At 43.6% G+C, this 21,983-nt stretch overlaps 1 protein-coding gene across 3 annotated transcripts in view; it reads right to left on the minus strand.

The window, feature by feature from the left end:
* Nucleotides 1-238: 238 nt before the first annotated feature.
* The window catches only part of GRHL1 (grainyhead like transcription factor 1), a 65,848-nt gene continuing 44,103 nt past the window's right edge, over nt 239-21,983 (minus strand). For all 3 annotated transcript variants that reach the window (XM_056856321.1, XM_056856320.1, XM_056856319.1), the window contains exons 9-16: nt 20,865-21,023; nt 17,098-17,185; nt 16,080-16,219; nt 13,415-13,452; nt 11,504-11,592; nt 9,753-9,838; nt 5,288-5,352; nt 239-612 (exon numbers count right to left, since the gene is read on the minus strand). In XM_056856321.1, the coding sequence (XP_056712299.1) occupies nt 498-612; nt 5,288-5,352; nt 9,753-9,838; nt 11,504-11,592; nt 13,415-13,452; nt 16,080-16,219; nt 17,098-17,185; nt 20,865-21,023 (780 nt within the window). In that variant the 3' untranslated portion in view covers nt 239-497. The remainder of the gene's footprint in view (nt 613-5,287; nt 5,353-9,752; nt 9,839-11,503; nt 11,593-13,414; nt 13,453-16,079; nt 16,220-17,097; nt 17,186-20,864; nt 21,024-21,983) is intronic.

Below are 21,983 nucleotides of genomic sequence, written 5' to 3' on the forward strand. Positions count from 1 at the left end.
GTAACTTAAAAAGGAAGTTCTTCATAAAGCAAGGCAGTTTGGCATTCCTACTATGGGGCTGGAAAATTATTGATAGCTAATATGCCCTGTTCTGCAGTAAACATTGTAAAAATCCATCCCACACCTGCCTGGAAACCTCCCTATAAATATCAGTGGGAATTTGGTAGCTGTACAGCCCTGGCAAAGATCATTTGATGAAACAAACCCATACATTTAAGAGCTAAGAGAATAGGCAGGTGATCTCACCAGACGGTCATTTTATAGTGCTTTGCTAAGATCTGCCATCTTGGAAAAATCAGTTCAGTAACTTTCATTCACTAAGAGGTGCTGCCAGAAGGACTGAAATGTATCAGCCTTGCTTTAACAACAGAAGGTATTCTTCCCTGGAAGAATAATGGCTTTTCCCCTGGAGGCAAATTTAATCCTGAGAACACAGTAATGAGAGGTTTGTGTTCACAATCTTCATATAAAATCCACACAGAAGGCCCCAAATAAGCTTAGATCTCGGTGAGAGTGAGTTTGTAAGATCCATCAGTCTCTTCAATCTGTAACTGGAAGGTATCTTCATTGGAGTAGTGCTTTACAATGTTGTCATCCATATTCACTAGGATGCTAAAACAGTTGAGATAAAAAAGTATTAGAACATAACAATCAAACTTAACAAATACACCAAAGGCAACTCCACAGAGCAAATCAGATTCTATGGGCTTCATCATCTACAAGTCCAACCTAATAAGATATGGCCAACAAATCAAGAGCTGGGTCTCGAGGGAGGGAATTAAAAGAAGCCTGGAGTTTATTTGTTCCCTTGCCAACAGACTAGGGAAAGAGATACAGAGGTCATTTATGCATGGGAGTTTTACCTGAGGTTTGTTGCTTGCTGGACCCACACTTTCCTGTTGGGAAACTGTGCACCAGCAGCCTACAAGCTCAAATCAAGCCCCACCCCTTTCAATACTGCTTACTTGCAGTGTTTACTGTGAGAGAAACCCCCCCCAAACCCAATTGCCACATAAAAAAGCATTTTAAGAACAATAACATAAAAATGGAGCAATCTGAAAGGGGGGGGGAGAAATCCAAGCTTCGGTTTTAAAAAGATTTTCTTCTGCTCAGAACGAGCTTGGAGGAAGCAGGAAGCATTTCAATCCCCACCTCTGGACATGCTGCTTTGTAACTGGCTGTGAGCAAAACTAAGCTTGCATGCTCCACACTTTACCTTATGGCAAGCACTACCACACTTAGGGGACTGGATGGACGGTACACATCTATTCTGAACAGAAGGAGGGGACACGAACAAATTCTAAGTAAATATTCTCATGATGATATCTTGAAGTCCTTGCTTCCTCCAGCTCTCAGCGTGCAAGCCAGGGGTCCTAGTCTTGTTGCACCTATAGGTACGCCTGGGATTTTGAGAATACGCAATCCCATAAGGAAAAGCCTGCCATGGGGGAAGTGGATCTAACCAGAAAATGGCTACCATGGGCTCAATCACAAAATGTCAGGAGGTTCCACAAAGCATAAAAGAAGCCCCAAGCAAAGCATCCTCCTATGATGGAGGCAGCTGTTTCCAAATGGATGTTCCTGCTCCCCTAGTGCCTTTTAGGATCTGGACTAGGAGACCCTGGCGGGCTGGCCTTTGGTCTCTATGTACTGGATGAGCACCATCTGGATTTTAAAAACTTAAATCTGTTGGTTTTAACTTAATTTATACGTTGCTTTGTTTTATATTGTTTTTATTGTTGTGAGCTGCCCTGAGACGGGCTTTGGCCAAGAGAAGGGCGGGATTTATGGTTAAAGATAACAACAACAATAATAGTGATGCTCGCTGGGCTCTTCTGAAACCCCTCGGGACTGGCTATTTGCTTTGGAGAAGAAGCAAGGGGAGGGGAGGGGCTGTGGCTCAGTGGTAGAGCCTCTGCCTGGCATGCAGAAGGTCCCAGGTTCAATCCCCAGCATCTCCAGTTAAAGGGGACTAGGCAAGTAGGTGATGTGAAAGACCTTTGCCTGAGCCGCTGCTAGACGGGGAAGACAATACTGACTTTGATGGACCAAGGGCCTGATTCAGTATAAGGCAGCTTCATGTGTTCATGTGGATTCCAAGAAGCACACTGGCAGGAGATATGGAAGCCATAGGCACCTCCTTGATATCACCACTGTAGGCCCTTATTGGCTTTTACCTCACTCTAGATGCTGAAGTCATGTGCACACTATATCAACACTGGTTTATGGTATCAGAGCCACCCAAAGAACTTTGGGGGTTTTAATTCTATGAGGGACCTAAGGAGGATATCTATCTGAAAAATCTCAGTAACTCCCTCCCACAAAGCAATAATTCCCTACAATTCTATGGAGGAGACCAAGTGAGTAACAGAGGAGCCCAAAAAGGTAATCCTTTTGGACTGGCACTGAGCCACCCTGAGCCCTACATAATAGCACAAGTGTTCGTGCCACAACACTAACTAGTAGGAGCTGATTTAAGCCAGCTTTAGAATTTATAGCGGCAAGTACGCTTTCTTGCTTGCCTTTCCAACCGTGCATTGAAGGAGCCAAACTGTAAAGGAGAGGAAACATTGTGAACCTGACTGCACTGAAGTATACTGACAGCTCAAAAGACTAAACTTTTGCTGCGCTCATTCTTATTTATATATTCTTATTTAATGGGGCGCATTACAAGTGTACGTAAAATCCAGGGGCTAAGTCCTCTACAGCAGTGGTTCTCAACCTTTTTCTGACCGTGGCCCCCTTCCGACCTTGTTTCCTTCCTGTGGCCCCCCTGTCCTACCGGTAGAAAGGTAGCTATTTAAATGTTTTGTTTGTAAATAGCCAAGGAACAAATAAGAAGCATAAACAGCCACACAAAATGCACACATGCAGTTCTTATTGGGAAACTGAAATTTACAAAAAATACCCCACGAAAAGAGAATACAACATGCTAATAAACAACGATGTTCACATACAAGGGAGAACAAAGCCTCTACCACCGTTGCACAAGATTACAGCGATACAAAAATCCACAGTTGCAAAAGATGCATAGAAGCGCAATGAAGAAAGTAATGTGTTAGGTTTTCAGTCCACTGAAGGTACAAATTGTATTTATTTTCTCGGTCACTTCTCTGTTTTCTTCCTTCTCACTTCCCTCTGTGGCCCCCCATTTACGCAATTTTCACCTGTGGCCCCATATGGCCCCAGGTTGAGAACCACTGCTCTACAGCAATGTGTCCACATGAAACTACCTCATACCGAGTCAGAATTTTAGTCTATCAACTGGCTCTCATGCAGCACTCAAGAGTCTTGCTCAAAGGCTGCCTTTCACACCCACCGCCTGATCCTTTCCACTGGCAATGCTGGGGATTGAACTCGGGACCTTCTGTATGCAAACCAGACACTCTGCCACTGAAGCCTTGTCCTTCCCCAAAGGTGTACTATGAAATCAGGCCTTTCATAGACTTTATTTCATGAAAGGGATGCCTCCGGTCTTGTATTCTTGATACAGGTTGAATATCCCTTATCCGGAATTCTTGAGACCAGAAGTGTTCCATATTTCGGATCTTTCTGTATTTTGGAATATTTGCATATACATAATGAGATATCTTGGGGATGGGACCCAAGTCTAAACACTAAATTCATTTATCTTTTATATATGTTTTATATACACTTTTATATATGTTTTATATACACTGCAGCCAAGAAATCAGGAGATTGAGACTGGGAAGGGCAGCCATGAAGGAGCTAGAAAAGATTTTGAAGTGTAAGGATGTGTCACTGGCCACCAAGACTAGATTAATTCATGCCATCGTATTCCCTATTACTATGTATGGGTGTGAAAGCTGGACAGTGAAGAAAGCTGATAGGAAGAAAATAGATTCCTTTGAAATGTGGTGTTGGAGAAGAGTGTTACGGATTCCGTGGACTGCCAAAAAAACAAATCAGTGGGTTATAGATCAAATGAAGCCTGAACTGCCCCGAGAAGCTAAAATGACTAAACTGAGGCTATCGTATTTTGGTCACGTCATGAGACGACAAGAGTCACTGGAAAAGACAGTCATGCTAGGAAAAGTTGAGGGCAGCAGGAAAAGAAGAAGACCCAACAGGAGATGGATTGACTCTATAAAGGAAGCCACAGCCTTCAATTTGCAAGATCTGAGCAAGGCTGTCAAGGATAGGACATTTTGGAGGACTTTCATTCATAGGGTCGCCATGAGTCGGAGGCGACTTGACGGCACTTAACACACACACACATATATATACACTTTAAACACATAGCCTGAATGTAATTTTAAACAATATTTTAAAAATAATTTTGTGTACATTGAACCATTAGAAATCAGCTTTGTGCACTGCTGAGGGCCTGAGAGTAATGCCTGCATATTGGCTCAAAATGTCCGTATTTCAGATCTTTCTGTATTTTGGATATCCGGATAAGGGATACTCAACCTGTATTCCAAAAGAAGCCATGCTGAGGGGGCTTGTTCAGCAAGAGCACACTCACACTTTGCATGCAGGTCCCAGGTTCAATCTCCGGCTTCTGCAGCTAAAGGACCTCAGGCAGCCAGTTCTGGGAAGGCCCTTGCTTAGTCTGAGTCCCTGAAGAGCCGCTGCTAGGCACAGACCAGACAATGCTGCACTAGATATACCAACTGACTCAGTACAAGGCTGCTTCCTATTAAAATATTGTCGAAGGCTTTCACGGTCAGAGTTCATTGGTTCTTGTAGGTTATCCGGGCTGTGTGCCCATGGTATTGGTATTTTCTTTCCTGACGTTTCGCCAGCAACTGTGGCAGGCATCTTCAGAGTAGTAACACTGAAGGACAGTGTTACTACTCTGAAGATGCCTGCCACAGTTGCTGGCGAAACGTCAGGAAAGAAAATTCCAAGACCACGGTTACACAGCCCGGATAACCTTCAAGAACTGCTGCTTCCTATGTTTACCACTTCATTTTCCTCAGCTGCTATGTATTCTGATGGTGCGTTAACTGAGATGCTCCTTTCCTTCCAGTGCAATGAAAGGGGAGAGGAGGGAAACAGGTTGTTCCTGCCTAGATAATTAAGTTGGGGATTTAACTTTCCATGGCCAAAGTCCAGGGTTCTCTTTCTCTTCACCAACTTGGGAAGGATCAACTGAAGTGAGGGAGCTACATTATTGGGACCAGCTCCATTCTCCCTATTTAAAACAGATTTGGTGTGGGGGGAAAGGAAGATTTGTGTATGGGAAAAGGTCAAACCATTTGTAAAATGTCCAGTTTTGTCCACAAAACTGCAGAGTGGGTGATATTTTAGATCTACTTACCCTTTTTTACATTTCTTGAAGACTTTCCCAATTTTATCCAAAGGAATATCATATTTGTCAGAGATCTAAAAAATAAAAATGGAAAATGGCAAAAATGGAAGCATCACCTGAACGAATGAAAAGTTCACGTTAAAAAGAATTATTTATGTTTTCTCTGAAACATATTTGCACAGAGGCCTGCTTATAATTATTCACTTATAAATGTGAATCTGGGTGAATTAGTAACTCACACTCAAAATTAAAACCACCACCACAACATGGATCAAAGTTTAGGTGTTTCTTCCCACACTAAAATCAGCAACTAGTCACATTAAAATGTCTTGGAACTTTTTGATCCAACACCATTTATTTTTATAGTGTTTAAGCCTTCTTTCCTAGATGGTAAATTTTATGCAAGTCATAATTTTCATTTGGCAGCACTTTCGAACATGTGGAGCTTCATGCGAAAGTCATGGTGGCTCTCCACGCACCTCTCCAGTGACAGCTGAAGCCAGTGTGGGTTAATGGTCAACATATTGGACTAGGATCCATCTAGGAGACCTGGGTTCAAATCCCCACTATGAGTTACTTTGGGTCAGTTTCTTTCAGCCTAAGCTACCTTACATAATTTTTGCAGGAATAAAATGTTGATGGAATAAAACAGGGACACTACCCTGAACTCCTTGGAGGAAGGACAAGATAAAAACATGCTGGACAGACTGTGAAAACTTGTCAGCTGTATGTAGCCAGCTTGATAAATGGAGCGAACAGTGGTAGAGCCTCTGCTTGGCATGCAGAAGGTCCCAGGTTCAGTCCCCAGCATCTCCAGTTAAAACAATCAGGCAGTAGGTGATGTGAAAGACCTCTCTTTGCTGGAGACCCTGGAGAGCAGCTGCCAGTCTGAGTAGACAATACTGAACTTGATGGACTAATGGTCTGATTCAGTAGAAGGCAGCTTCATGTGTTCATGTGGAGTTCAGCTTTCCTCTAGGGGAGGGTCTGTGCATCTGCTTGACATGCAGAAGGTCCCAGGTTCAATCCCCGGCATCTCCAGTTAAAGGGACTAGACAGGTAGGTGATATGAAAGACCCCTGCCTGAGACCCTAGAGAGCTGCTGCCAGTCTGAGTAGACAATACTGACTTTGATGGACCAAGGGTCTGGTTCAGTATAAGGCAGCTTCATGTGTTCATGTGTTCATGACTGAAGTCACAGACACTGGTTTTGTTCTTGTTAACACTTCAAAACAAAAGTAAAAAAACACAGTAAATCTGTCCAGGTGACTTAGAAAGGTTGAAGAAGTAAAAAACAGCTGACTGATGGAAAGCACGCCTGAAACCTCTCAGCCCACCCAACTTCCCAAGAATGACAGGTGAACGCATTTGACTACTTTCAGAACGGGAGAAATACATGAGGGTGACCAACCCCAAAGCAGCAACTAAGTCATTCTGATTTTTTTTAAACTGTAGAAAGCGCCATATACAGTGTTTGCTAGCCTTCTGGGTACCATTTGTTTTATTTAAAGTATTTTTTCTACAATTTTCTAATCTTATCAAGTTAGCAAACACTAACGTCCATCAGATGAGAGCAGCCAAAAGGATTCCTTGACTCTAGTACAGAGTAACCAGTAACCATGCAGATGGCCCTTGATTTCAAGTGGAAGAATATATGATACAGCCATCTAAGCAATGTGTATCTACTCCTCCTTTTCCTCATTTAAGCACAAAGCTCACAGCAGGCACAAGTTTGCAGCACATTACAGAGGCAAGACACTGCAAGAAGTCATGAAGGAATTCCTGATCAGGGAACACAATTTGGATCCCAAGTACAGAGTTAGCAAGCTTTGCTATGTATACAAACTTAACACTTCTATTCTTTTTAACTCCATCATCAGAAGAGGGGAAAAGCAGAACACATAACAGCTGAAGTTCTAATGGCTGATTTTGAAGTTTCTCCAACTTCTGCACTATTCCCTCTATGTTAGCAGGCAACTGAACATTCTATTTGTATTCCACATCTATCATCTTACAGAGTTAAAGCAACGAAGACACTATCCAATAAAGCTGTGGACGGAGTCTGGGAAAGAAGAAACTCTGAAAGCAAGTCCCCGATTAGAGAATGGAAGGAGCCCAATTAAGACACAGAACACAACTACATATTTCACAGCAACGCTTCCCGAAATTATTCTTTTTAAGCCCAAGATTTCCTAGAACAGGCTTGACCTTAAAGTAAAATTTGCATATACCTAGTAGCATGAAGATGCTTGTGCAAAATATATCTTCATCCATTTTGCAGCATGGGGGGGAGGAGAAAGAGAAAGACACTTTACCCTTTACCAAAAACATTTCTTTAAATACTGTTTTGATTTCCTTGTTTGGGAGAGAGGCAATTCATGTTAGCACACCACCAATGCATACCTCTTTACAACAGATTTCATGCTAAGGGCACTATTATATTGCAGGAATTTGCACTCAGCCAGAAAACAGGGATCCGTTCAAACTCCAATAGAAAATTAAGGCAGAAAGTGATCTCTGAAGAGAATCTGTCAGGATGATCTCCTATGGGGGGACTGAACGCAAGTGTCTTCTGCAAGCTAGAAAAGTACTCTGGTGTCTGTACACAAAGCCATAAGCCATCTTGTGCCCAACAGCTTTACTAGTCTTTTGACTTGCCCCACTCCTCCCCACCGTGGATTGGCCACTGCTCTTACTCAGAGCCATCCCTTGGACAGACAGAATTGAGGTGGCCACCCTGGCCCTACACTGGGAGGGGGCTTCACGCTTCCCTGAGGAAGGCACTGACCATCTGGACAGCAAAGGACTGTGTAGCCTTGCTGCTCAGGTGACTGACAGGGACTTGGGAAGAGAGGTTTTGCAAGATCCAGAAGTCTTGCACAGGCTGAGGGAGGGGAGCAGCTTGTCCCAAGCCCCACACACCCCTATGGGTTGCCCTGCCTTGCCTTGGGCCTATATAAACTTGCCTTCCTCACTGGAAAGGTATGTAAGTGGCATACACAGAGGACATGCTACAGCAGGGGTGTTAAACATAAGGCCCATGGGCTGGATCTAGCCCCATGAGAGCTCTTATCCAGCCCGAGAGCCAGCTGAGGCAGCCACCCCACTACTCTCAAACTAGACTGGCGAGGCATGGCCCGACCCCGCCTGACCAACTGACATTTGTCATATCCGGCCCTCATAACAATTGAGATTGACACCCCTCTGCTATCGTCAGTAGCTTTTGTCTACTCAATTCATGCATTCTGTCAGTGGGTGGGTATACAAAATTACCCCACCGTTTTAAAAAAATGATAATTTAGAACCTTAGAATCATAGAGTTGGAAGGGACCACCAGGGCCATCAAGTCCAACCCCCTGCACAATGCAGGAAATTCACAACTACCTCTCCCCCCCCACACCCCTAGTGACCAGAAGATGGCCAAGATGCCCTCCCTCTCATCATCTGCCTAAGGTCACAGAATCAGCATTGCTGACAGATGGCCATCTAACCTCTTCTTAAAAGCCTCCAGGGAAGGAGAGCTTACCACCTCCCGAGGAAGCCTGTTCCACTGAGGAACCGCTCTAACTGTTAGAAAATTCTTCCTAATGTCTAGACGGAAACTCTTTTGATTTAATTTCAACCCGTTGGTTCTGGTCTGACCTTCTTGGGCAACAGAAAACAACTCGGCACCCTCCTCTATATGACAGCCCTTCAAGTACTTGAACTTGGTTATCATATCCCCTCTCAGTCTTCTTCTCTTCAGGCTAAACATACCCAGCTCCTTCAACCTTTCCTCATAGGACTTGGTCTCAAGACCCCTCACCATTTTTGTTGCTCTCCTCGTTCCAGCTTGTCTACATCTTTCTTAAATTGTGGTGCCCAAAACTGAACACAGTACTCTAGTTGAGGTCTAACCAGAGCGGAGTAAAGCGATACCATCACTTCGCGTGATCTGGACACTACACTTCTGTTGATGCAGCCCAAGACTGCATTTGTCTTTTTAGTTACCGCATCACACTGCTGACTCATGTTCAGTGTTTGGTCTACTAAGACCCCAAGATCCTTTTCACACACACTACTGCTCAAACAAGTCTCCCCCATCCTATAATTATGCATTTGATTTTTCCTACCTAAATGCAGAACTTTACATTTGTCTTTGTTGAAGTGTATTTTATTAGATCTAGCCCATTTCTCCAGCCTGTCAAGATCATCCTGCATCTTGGCTCTGTCTTCTACTGTATTTGCTACTCCTCCCAATTTAGTATCATCTGCAAATTTGGGAGGGGTAGCAAATACAGTAGAAGACAGAGCCAAGATGCAGGATGATCTTGACAGGCTGGAGAAGTGGGCTAGATCTAATAAAATTCCTTCATCTCTGTTCCTTCATCCAAATCATTTATAAAGATGTTGAACAACACAGGGCCCAGTACAGATCCCTGAGGAACTACACTAGTCACTTCTCTCCAAGTGGATGAGGAACCTTGCAACTTACAGCTTCCATTAGACCTTTCAGAGATGGAATTTTGAGCATGAGGGCATCAAAGACTTCTTCAGATTCCTTCCGGACATACAGCAACACTGAAACAAACAAAGGTGATGGACGGATCAGATTAAACTGATGTGAGACAACAAGGATGCCAATGTTGGAGGCACAACACATTTATCTGAGTCCAGAGTGATCTAGAAACAGCATTTTGAGCCACACTTTCCAGGCTATTGCGAGCATTTGATACTCTACAGGTCTGCCCAGGAGGAACATTATTCAAACAAATGCTAGCCAGGGCATCTCAGAGGATGTGCCTCTTCAGTAATGCTTTTCAAACCTCATGAATTAAGTTACAGGGACCAGGTAACCTGAAGGAGTTCAACATGTGACCGACTTGGCAATTCAGCCTGCATGGATTTGTATTCTCCTACCATACATTTCAGTAAATATTGTTAGTGGTTCTATTCCCAGTTCCTGAAAGTTTGCATATTCAAATAAGCTAAAAAGATATCAAACTCCGTACACATTTCAAGAACCACATTCGCGTGCATGGGGTATAGCACCACACAGGATCAGCTACACTATTTACATAAAACAAGCCAGCACGATAGATTGGCTGGCTGGCCTTGATTTACCCCTCTGAATAACTGGTATCAAAGTTCTGTTTGCTATATGTGATAGCAGTATCAAACCTTTGATTAAGATTATACTACACTACAACAGGCCAGTCAGCAAGGGTAAAATCAGGACAACACTGCCAGAATAAAATATTTCCTGGAAATCGATGCCTCAGAATAAGGGCAGAAGTTGAGATAAGGAGGTACGTTTTATTCATTAAATTCTTATGCTATGTTACCTCCAAAGAGCTCGATATGACTCACATGGTTTCCCTTCCTTCATTTGACCTTTACAACAATCCTGTGAAGTACTTTAGCCTGACAAACAGTGACCTGGCTCCAGGTCACCCTGTTAGCTTTGGGCAGGGATGCAGTCCTAGGTCTCCCTGGCCTGAGTCCTGCACTCTACACTACATTGTGCCAGACGATGTCCTCCATTTTGTGACTCACTGTAATTTTTTTTTAATCAAGTCAACTTATCTTTTTCACTTTGGTTGGAAAACACCACCACCAAGGAAAGTTTGTTTTTCATTGAAGTGAACATTCCTCCCTCTCAAGGATGTTTCCATGTGTTGCATTCTGTGATCTAGATTTAGTGTTCTAGTACACAGTGTGTACAACACCATGAGGTATCCACATACAGAGACTCCAATACTTTCCTGCACAACCATCTTAAACGAAGGCCTGAACCTTTTTTCTCGGTCTGTTTTGCAGGCAAAAGCTGTTGGTTGTGCACGCAGATACCTTTCAAGCAAGATACCGTGAACATGTGTCTTGTAACTTAGGTATTCATTCCGGAGCACAAACATGTAAATACAAAGTGGGCCTCCGTTTGTTTCTAGGCAACCTTGTGTACCCCAGACACTGTAAGCTGAGGGAAAACTTTAGGGAAAACTGAACTAGTTTCTTAAAGTATTAGTTTTCTGTTCCACCGAAGCATACATTTCAAGTCACCGCCTCATCTGAGGATTTCAGACCAAACATGAACTATACGGTAACTAGCCCATTAAGGCTCCAGCACCTGCATAGCTCACTACTTCCTTCCCTTTCTGCAGGCGTTCTTCTAGGAACCATCTAGGTCCATCACCTAGTAAAATCCAAAACAGGACTCTTACTCCCCCTCCTGATGAAAGGCATTACCTCTTTTGGGTTCTTCTATTCTGGTCAGTTTAATTGGGGTGGCAGCAAAATCATCTTCATTGATGTAAGACCCCCTCTTCATGGCAGAGCTGAGAGAAGAAACCAAACAAATCCAACAGTGCTATAGCAACAATTTCAATTCATAGGAAACAGAGAACACAGGACTTTGGCCATTCCAAGCTTGTTTTATTGCAAAGCCAATTGTAAACTTCAAATAAGCCAACAATTAGTTTAGCACACCCCTTGTTAAATTGTGAGGAGCTCCTGCCTAATCCTGTGCACAGTCTGGTCCTTGAATGTATACTGTCAGATAGTTAACTGAAGTATTTTAAGTCTGATACAGGGGCTTGAGTTCTAAATCTTACATCCAAAGCATCCTACTGCATGGCAAAAGCTGTCCTTCACTGCAGAGCATATTCCTCCAGCTCTGAGCCACTTGCATTTTGGCTTCCACAGACAATGGGGGGGAAAACAACCTGATCTGGGTGTATTTGGTACTTATTATCTGAGGAAATTACAATATGTTCTAATAATATCCATGCCAGGACAGGTTAGCAGAAAGTTAGACATTTGCCCATTACAGCTGTGGGAGTCCAGTTTCGCTTTAAAGGTAAAGGTCCCCTGTGCAAGCACCAGGTCATTCCTGACCCATGGGGTGACATCACATCCCGACATTTCCTAGGCAGACTTTGTTTATGGGGTGGTTTGCTAGTGCCTTCCCCAGTCATCTTCCCTTTACCCCCAGCAAGCTGGGTCCTCATTTTACCGACCTCAGAAGGATGGAAGGCTGAGTCAACCTTGATCTGGCTACCTGAACCCGACTTCCGTCTGGATCGAATTCAGGTCGTGAGCAGAGCTTTCGACTGCAGTACTGCAGCTTACCACTCTGCGCCACGGGGCTCGAGTCTGGCCTTGCCACGTTTAAAACCAGCACTCTGTCCACTGCCGTGCTGACCGAAGAGGAAAAGCATTATCATGCCAAATTATGTCTGTGAAGCTTCATCACAGAGGTTTCTGATGCTCCCATGAACACGTGGAATTGTTTTATGCAGACTCAGAGCACTGATCCATCTTGTCCTGTATTGTCTGCTCTGATAGATGGTCGGTGGCTCTTCAGGGTCTCAGGCACAGAAAAGTCTCCTCCAATACCTGCTGCTTGACATATCTTTAACTGGAGATAACAGGGACTGAAGCTGGAGCCTTCTGTCTGCGAAGGAGGTGATCAGTTACTGAGCCAGGGGCTGTCCTTATTGGGCAATGAGTGGCTATCCAAAAAATGTTTTGCATATATTCCTGCTGTATTTTTATTCCAGGTCAAGGGTTTTTCCCCACATTAATTATGTCAGTAGGGTAAGCTAGCAAAAGAAAGGCAGGAGCCAAGGTTGCTCTCGAATCTTCAAACATAAGTGGGATTTTCCTGTAGCTTCCATCCTAAAATACCTACAGACTTGCCTTGGTAAAAAGCCGCTATGGGGGACAGTTTGCTGCTCTCCCTTTAATGCTGATTTAGTTAGAAAATGAATAATTTGCTTCTCCACAGAGAATTTGCTCATCATGGTTCACAAACTGGGCACTTTCACACTCACCGAATAATGCACTTTCAATCCACTTTCAATGCACTTTGCAGCTGGATTTGACTGTGTGAAATGACAAAATCCACTTGCAAACGATTGTTAAAGTGGATTGAAAGTGGATTGAAAGTGCATTATTCAGCAAGTGCGAAAGCGCCCAAAAGTAAAGCAAATCCAATAAAAGCTTAAAATAACCACCACCAAAAATTATTGGGAATGACTTTCTATGGTAAACCATAGTTCATTTTATGCCCAACAGGTCACCATGCAACCAGAATAAAATAGAGGACACCCTTCCAAGGATTGGCACCACAGGAGAAAAGTCAAAAGTGCATCTTACCTTTCACCTTCCAGTTCATCAGATGCAACAGGAAAAACCTAGCAGGGAAGAAAAATTCCAAGTTATTTTTGACCAGTGTTCTTGAGCCAAGTAGCAAGTTGACCAGCAACATAACATCACATTGTTCTCTTTGTATCAGGGCCAAACTACATGCAACACAAAAGCTTCCTAACCAGAACTCAAGATGAATCGTTCAGCCCTTAGATAAAAGTGCCTGCCTGGGGGAGGGAGAGAACTTGAGCGTTAACTCCCAAGCATCATAGCCCCAGTCCCTTTTCCAAAAGATTTCTAGTCAGAAATGCCCCCTCTCTCTATTTTAAGCCCTGATTGGGGAGGGAGGGACAGAGATAGGCACAACACCGGGGGGGGGGGGGCAATATACATACCTGTATTGAGCTCCATTTCCTGACCTCAATTTGAGCTTACAAACAGCTCAGAGAGGGCATTTAAAATAATGGAGGTTGTGGGGTGGGGGGAGACTGAATCCTTCCTTCCCAGGCACCATAGCCCAGATTGATATCCTATTTAAAACCCCATAGTAACAGATCTTTAGAACCAAACAGCACATCTGAACTTCCAGTCACAGAACATCATTTGGCCCTCAGTGAATCCAGCACCTGATGAAAATCTATTTAAAGCTGATTCACAACTGGAAATCATTCACTCTGTCATTTCCTCTCACCTTGCCCTCAGTGGTTCTGTCATTCCACCTCTTTGGCTGAACATTCCACCACCATCATCACCCTGCTGCCTTTATCTTCAAGTCCCATGAAACCCAGTTAAAGCGTCTGACATATACTATTTCTGCTTTCTCTGCCACAACTGAAACTTTCCTCCTTCCAAGTCCTTGCTGTGCGACTCCAGCCTTTCTTTTCTGCCCTTTGCCTCAGGTTTGTCTTTCTTACTTGGACCAACATGGGCCAGGACTGTGTAACATCTCCATTCCCAGCACCACTCTCAGCCCCACCTACCTCACAGGATGTCTGTTGGGGAGAGCCTTAAACACCACAGTCTTCAAAGCTCTGAAAACAGGGGTTCTGTGTGCCATTTTTGGTACAAAAAACAGATACAAGTTCTGTACACCCAAGTCAGCAACTTGCACAAATTAGCCTCAAACTTGGATGTATTGTGGCCCACTTTTACATTTTATTGGTTGATTTCCACCATATTGCCTTTTGTTACAGCCAGCATCTACAAGGCCACGTAGGGAGAGTATGCTGCTTCGACCTTGACAGACCTCAACTGGGCTGCCCCTCTGTCTCCACAGAGCCTTTATAAGCAATCAGCTTCAATACCTGCTACCTGCCCTTGACTGCCAGATTCCAAAGAGAATCCTTATAATTTGGCAGCTGATTGTCTCAATGGTGGCATGGCGTGCCAGCCAGGGACTTTTGACAACTAATTAGATGGCAAATATGCAGGGAAGCGAGATGCCTGCTGTCCACATTAATGAACTCAACCACCAACACCAGCCTATTTAGGAAACTGCCTACTACATGTGGTTCAGCTACAGGTTACATTTTCCATGTGTCCTCCCTGTCAACTTTCAGTCAAACAGTAACTGAAAGTTCCCTGCTGGGAACTCAATTCCCAAACATGCCAGGGTCAGATTTGCATCAGGACCACAGAGTTCAGGGAGAAGGGGCTTAAGCCTCCTTCTCATGGAGGAGGAGGAAGAGGAAGAAGAGTTGGTTTTTATATGCCAACTTTCTCTACCACTTAAGGGAGAATAAAACTGGCTTACAATCACCTTCCCTTCCCCTCCCCACAACAGACACCCTGTGAGGAAGGTGAGGCTGAGAGAGCTGTGACTAGCCCAAGGTCACCCAGCTGGCTTTACGTGTATGAGTGGGGAAACCAACCCGGTTCACCAGATTAGAGTCCGCTGCTTATATGGAGGAGTGGGGAATCAAACCCGGTTCTCTAGATTAGAGTCCACCGCTCCAAACCACTGCTCTTAACCACTACAACATGCTGGCTTTCAGCATGCAGCAGACCCAGGGGGTAATATTTGCCCAGCTGGGGACTACACGGCTTTTGATGGTGTAGACCCAGTGGGGCAAAAAGCACCCCTCCCCCCGGATCCTTTAAATTCAGGAAAAAGACTCTCAGAGGAGACCCCTTCTTTCCGTGAACTGCAGTCCCAATCCAAATCACACCCCCATACACTTGGGGACCGATGTCCAACTAAAAGTCCTTAATTTATATAAAATTAAGCCATTTTAGGTTTGGCCCTCTATAAGGCATTTGGTTTCTCCATTCATTTGGCATCTGGTGGGGTTTTAAAGGCAACTGCTCTTGCCCATAATGATTACCACAACACTGACTAAGGAGGTCATGGTGAACAATTCATATTTTAAAATCAAATAGGAGTCTGCTTGGAGGCCTGCTGAATTAGAACACACCTCTTATACTCCACAGCATGATCAGTAGCATCTTCACCACATCAAAACATTTGAAATGGTGGATTTAGTGCTGGGAAAAGGAGGCTCAACAGCCATCTCCGTCTTTAGGAAAACCGGTCTTCTGAACCCAACCAGCACCAAAATGACTGCATACCTCTGCCTAGAAAGGGCTGTATTAGCAGCTCAGTTACTACGGGTTAAGGAGGAGGAATTTCTTCCCCATTTCCCTCCCCCCAAAATAAGCAAAGAAAATATCGTACATGAGCTCCGCGTTGCAGATTAGAATAGTGAACATCAGGTATGAAAAGAACCGGTTGAGTTTCAAGATCCATAAACGGCTTGAAGACAGTGATATCTGTCCGCTTGTGAGAGGGAAGCATGGGTACTTTAACATCGGGAACTGACAAAGAGAAAAGAAAAAGGAGGCTATGAGCAAAGGCAAATCGTACACACACATACACAAAATTTTCCTTAACACCAGCAATCTGAAGTGTAGCCGGTCTTAAAGACACTGTTTGCAGAATCACTATTGCGCAATATTGCGGAATCACGACATTACAGTGATAATTCACAAATGGATATTCCTGCATGGATGAGAGAGTCCAGGAAGTGAATAACCACCACAGCGGGCAATATCCAGCAATGCATGGGCACAGCCTAAACTGACGAAGTGAGTACAGAAATTCTGGTGCTCTTCTGAATTGCTTCCTCAATGTCCATCATATTAGGAGTTCAAAAGACGGCAGCCCATTGACTTGGTCCTCTGGGATTCCCACTTCTATCTGCATAGCCTTGCACAGAGTTTTACTTCTGGGTCGCACTGGAATATTTTGCACATAGAATTTCATTTTGAAAGCCACCCTGAGGGTCATAAGCATGATGGAAAGGTAATATTGCAACGCACCCAGGAGCGTTCAAGAGTTTCGCCAGCTCATCGTTTCCAGAAATGAATTGAAACACTGCTAATTCAAATGCCTCCGCCACCATCAACACCTTAGGGAAAATAGACATTTGATGGCAGGTGGCATTTGCTCTCCTTGATGCCATTAGATCAAAGCAATCCCCCCATCCCCCCAAGCTGAATTCATTCACCTTACCCTGGGACTAAATAAAGGCATGGTTTTAAAGAGGAAACCCTTTGGAATTATGCCAGCAGTGTTATAGATATTTAAGTCCCTTTTAAAATAAAGGTTGGTTTATGTCACCAATTGCACTTCAAAGTAAGGTTTAGTGGCAACTGTCCTCTAAATTTGACGGTGCTTAATATTTTCTACTTACAGGCGTTCAGCTGAGAGCTGGGGTCAGTGCACTTGCCTTTTCTTTTGCTTTGTTTTCGTTCCTCATCCCTGATCTTCCTCTCTGCCCCCTGTCAAATAAGCAGAGAAAAGAAGGGGTTTTTTTTCTATCATGCCCACTGAGGTCAGTAACCCTGGACCTTGCCAAGTCAATTGATGCAGCAGCTACTCCTGCCAAGGCAACCAGAACTTTTTGCATTGGAAATGAGGCCTACTTGCCATTCAAGTCAACTAAGATAGAGAGATGGGAGCGCTGCCATGCACTACAGTTTACAACTTTTGCCGCCATTTGCTGAAGTAGCACGCAGCAGCATTTCTGGGCCAACAAAATGTGCAGTCTCTAGGGCTTACAATAACACACTTCCAATGTCGAAACAAGGCTTCAGGACTTCGGACAAGATACTGGAAAGATATGCCACAGAGAATACAAATCAGCCATGATTGTACCTGCTTTGATGGGATGTAAGCAAGAAGTTGATGTCTCTCTCACCACTACTAAGGTGGAAGGGATCAAAATGATTGGATAGGATTCAAAGATTTTTTTCCATGGTTGGAAGAACAAAACTGGAGTCCAGAAGCACCTTAAAGAGCAACAACATTTTCCAGAACTTTAAAGTACACTACTGGACTGGAATTTTGTTCTACTGCAGACTAACAGGGCTACCCACCTGAAACTATCTTCATGGATGGAAAGACTCCTTCTGTGAGAGGAAAGACACCTTTGGATCCATCCCAATGCCTTTAGGTAGTTGCATACACAATCAATCGCACAGTTTCAAGAGCCAAAATTCAAAAAGGAATAAAACTGCCTTGTCTTGGAAGGCTTGTGATGGTGGACATGTTCATGGGAGTTCGTGGAGGAGAGGAGTATTTATGGCTACTAGTAAAAATGGATACTAGTCATGATGCATACCTATTCTCTTCAGGATCAGATGAGCATGCCTATTATATTAGGTGCTGTGAAACACAGGCAGGATAATGCTGCTGCAGTTGTCTTGTTTGTGGGATTCCTATAGGTACCTGGTTGGGCCACTATGTGAACAGGCTGCTGGACTTGATGGACCCTGGTCTCATCCAGCATGGCCTTTCTTATGTTCTTATGTTGTATGTTTAAATTTGGTAAGCCATGTCACTTTTAAATGCCCAATTAATTTTTGACAGTTTGCAACCTGGATCTACTTGCTGCCTAGGATATTTGCTGTTGGCTGTGGCTACTGCCCTAAACAAGTACCTTCAGCAGCATAGATACCCAGGCACTTCTCATCCACTTGACCCTCATTTCTTTCATTCCTCCCACAAGCAGGGTGCTCACCCACAGTAATTCCCACATTGCTATTTGAATATGTGAATTGTGCATGTGGAAAGGACACGGCAGGGGAAAGTGTTCTTCTCGTGCTTCAGGGATAAAGTTGGCTGACATGCACACAGCCCACGTAATTTTTTTTTACTTGCCCTTCCAAATTCTTGGCGATAGTGGGACATGAAGCCAATAAGCATGTATAATTTTTGTTTAAATTACCTGGCTATTTTATTTAGACATTTATACCCTGCTTTTCTCCCTAATGGGGACCCAAACAGGATTCCAATATTATTCTCCCTCCTCCATTTTATCCTCATAACAGCCAACCTATGAAGCAGGTTAGGCCAAGAGAGTGACTGGCCCAACGTCAGCCAACGAGCTTCCATGAAAGAGTGGAGATTTGACCTGGGTTCTCTCAGATCCTGGTGTAATACTCTAACCACAGCATCATGCTGTGGCCTTAAAGGAAGACAGCAACACGTTGGCTGCAGAAACCCCAAACAGAAGAGAAGGAAGCCTGCATCTCGCAATCAGATCTGGAGATCTGATTCGTACTATGCTTGAAACAGAAATCATTTGTCCTGGACTGGCTTTCTCTAAAGCAAGCGGCCTTGATTAATACAACTGAGATAACACAGATGACTGTTCTCTAATGTTTTACTAATTGCATTTAGCATGAAGGGATTTTGTTGTTGTTAATTGGGACAGAAGCAGTGAGGCAGAATGACCACTCCAAGCAGATGGTTGGAGCTTCAAGAGTCATGAGGAAAAAAATCGGGCAGACCAGAAGGTTGGCAAAACAGATGTACCCTTTTATCTTCTTGAGAACTAAGCATCATCACTATTTAGGCTCTCTCACACAGGTAAGAAGTATTGGGATTTGATTCACAGCAATGAGAACTTATTTCCCCACGCTATTGATAATCAAACCAGCCAAAACTAACATACAGCAGGACACAGTGCATATTTGCTCAGTCCATGTGTTTGCAACATAAATGATACTACCTTGGAGCCTTTTTGCACAGCATCTTTTCACAAGCATTCTCTTTCCTCAACAGGTCTAGAAATATTGCTTTATCTAAACAAATCTGAACGATCCAAAGAGGGGCAAGTCATTTCAACACTGTCTGGGCTGAACTAATTAACTGAGGGAACCCCAAAGACCTGGGAGAGGAGAGTCTTCCTAAAGATGTAGCTTTGAGTATTTTACCCAAAAAAATTCAAAAAACTTTGGAAGAACTGTTCAGATATATGATTATGGCTGCCAGAGTAACATTGGCAGCAAAATGGAAAGCAGAGAAATGCCCGTGCAGAGAGGACTGGCAGAGCAAACCAGGTGAATATGCGGTAATGGCAAAATTGACAAATTATGTGAATAAAGGACCAATTAAAGATTTGGAATTGGTATTTTAAGGTATTTTTTAAATTTAATTTACTTCATAATCCATTTTAAAACATTGTTTAATACCAATACTGTGTTTATCAAGTATCAAACAAATCTTATGATCCAGGCTAAAAATATTACGATAATTATTATCAAATGGTCATTAAAAGGTAAAGGTCCCCTGTGCATGCACTGGGTCATTCCTGACCCATGGGGTGACGTCACATCCCGACATTTTCTAGGCAGACTGTTTACGGGGTGATTTGCCATTGCCTTCCCCGGTCATCTTCCCTTTACCCCCAGCAAGCTGGGTACTCATTTCACCGACCTCAGAAGGATGGAAGGCTGAGTCAACATTGAGCCGGCTACCTGAAACCAACTTCCGTTGGGATCGAACTCAGGTCGTGAGCAGAGCTTGGGACTGCAGTACTGCAGCTTTACCACTCTGCGCCATGGGGCTCTTAAACGGTCATTATTACTGTATTATGTATTGTTGTTATCTTGTATTATACATTCTGCATTATATTATCATTGTAATATATTATCATTTTTGTTTCTCTTTGGTGTAATTGATTTAATTGTAACTGTGGTCATTTTGTTCTTTTTCATATTCTTTAAAACGTCTCTTGCCTTGAAAATCCTATGGGGTAGCCAGAAGTCAGCTGTGACTTGACAGCTATATATATGCACACACACACACACACACATATACATATATACATGTATGTGTGTGTAAAGTGCCGTCAAGTCACAGCCGACTTATGGCGACCCCTTTTTTGGGTTTTCATGGCAAGAGACATATATATGTCAAGTCACAGCTGACTTCTGGCGACCCTGTAGGATTTTCAAGGCAAGAGACGTTCTGGGGCGGTTTGCCATTGCCTTCCTCCATCACGACCCTGGTATTCCTTGGAGTACTCCCATCCAAATACTTGCCAGGGTCAAGACTGAGTGTATAACTGGCCCCAGGTCACCCACCAAATTTCCATGGCCAAGTGGGGATTCAAACCTGGGTTTCCAAGATCAGAGTCCAACACTTTTAACCACTACACTATGCTAGCCTTACCTTGTCGCAAAAGACTTTGATCTGGCAGTAAGCTCTGTGGACAGGTTTGTTGCTCCTGTTGTTGTAGCTGTAGGTGTCAATTTGAAGATTCAGGGGAAGGCCTTTGACACCCTTCTGAGAAGAGAAGTCTGTACTGAGGCAGTTCACAGCAATGAAGACCTGAAAACAAACCGAAGTCCCCATCAGAAACAGAACTGAATAACATTTTTTTAAATTGTCCTGTTAAGGGAGAAATCATGTATTGCTGCTGTATTCCTTCATAAACCTAATGCGATATTTTACAGTTGGCTGAATTCCACCAGACAGAGACAACTTTGGACCTGTTATTTGCCCACTGCAGACCAAAGGTGTGTCCTCATGGCCCTTTGAGTGCCTAGGGGATTTCATAAAATATGACATATGGGCCCCAATACTGGAAAGGAACACCTCATGTAAGTGTGAAACTCCACACATGTAGCCAATTCACCTACACCTTTCACAATGTTCAAGTGGAACTCCTTAAACTGAATGGACTACTTTCGACACAGAAGTGTACCTCCTTTCTGGGTTCTCTGGCTGTTGCACATATCTACAGCTGGATCATAGCCTATTTGTGGGGTTGCCAACCTCCAGGTACTAGCTGGAGATCTCCTGCTGTTACAACTGATCTCCAGCTGATAAGAGATCAGTTCACCTGGAGTAAATGGCTGCTTTTGCAATTGGACTCCATGGCATCGAAATCCCTCCCCTCCCCAAACCCCACCCTCCTCATACTCTGCCCCAAAATCTCCAGATATTTCCCAACCTGGAGCTGGCAACCCTACCCATTTGTAAGAAACATTCAAATTTATGCAGGTTTCCTATGCTTTCTACTTTTTCAAAACTACATTTTTTAGAAAGTTCGTTGAGATATGATAGGGAAGGGAAAAGAAAGCTCATATGAGCTATAAGTGTAAGCCCTTCAAATATTCACCCCAAAAAGCACCCTCTTAACCTTACCAGTATAAGAACCACCATTTGGAAGTCACCGTTTTCACTCTCTATACATAAAGACAGACACATTCACACACCTAAAGTTGGCCTGGAGAAAAAAATTGTTTTGTCCCTTAATAGAGGCTTAATAGTATGTTATTTACCTCC

Source organism: Euleptes europaea, chromosome 10, assembly GCF_029931775.1.
Source record: "Euleptes europaea isolate rEulEur1 chromosome 10, rEulEur1.hap1, whole genome shotgun sequence".
In the NCBI taxonomy this organism is placed as follows: domain Eukaryota; kingdom Metazoa; phylum Chordata; class Lepidosauria; order Squamata; family Sphaerodactylidae; genus Euleptes; species Euleptes europaea.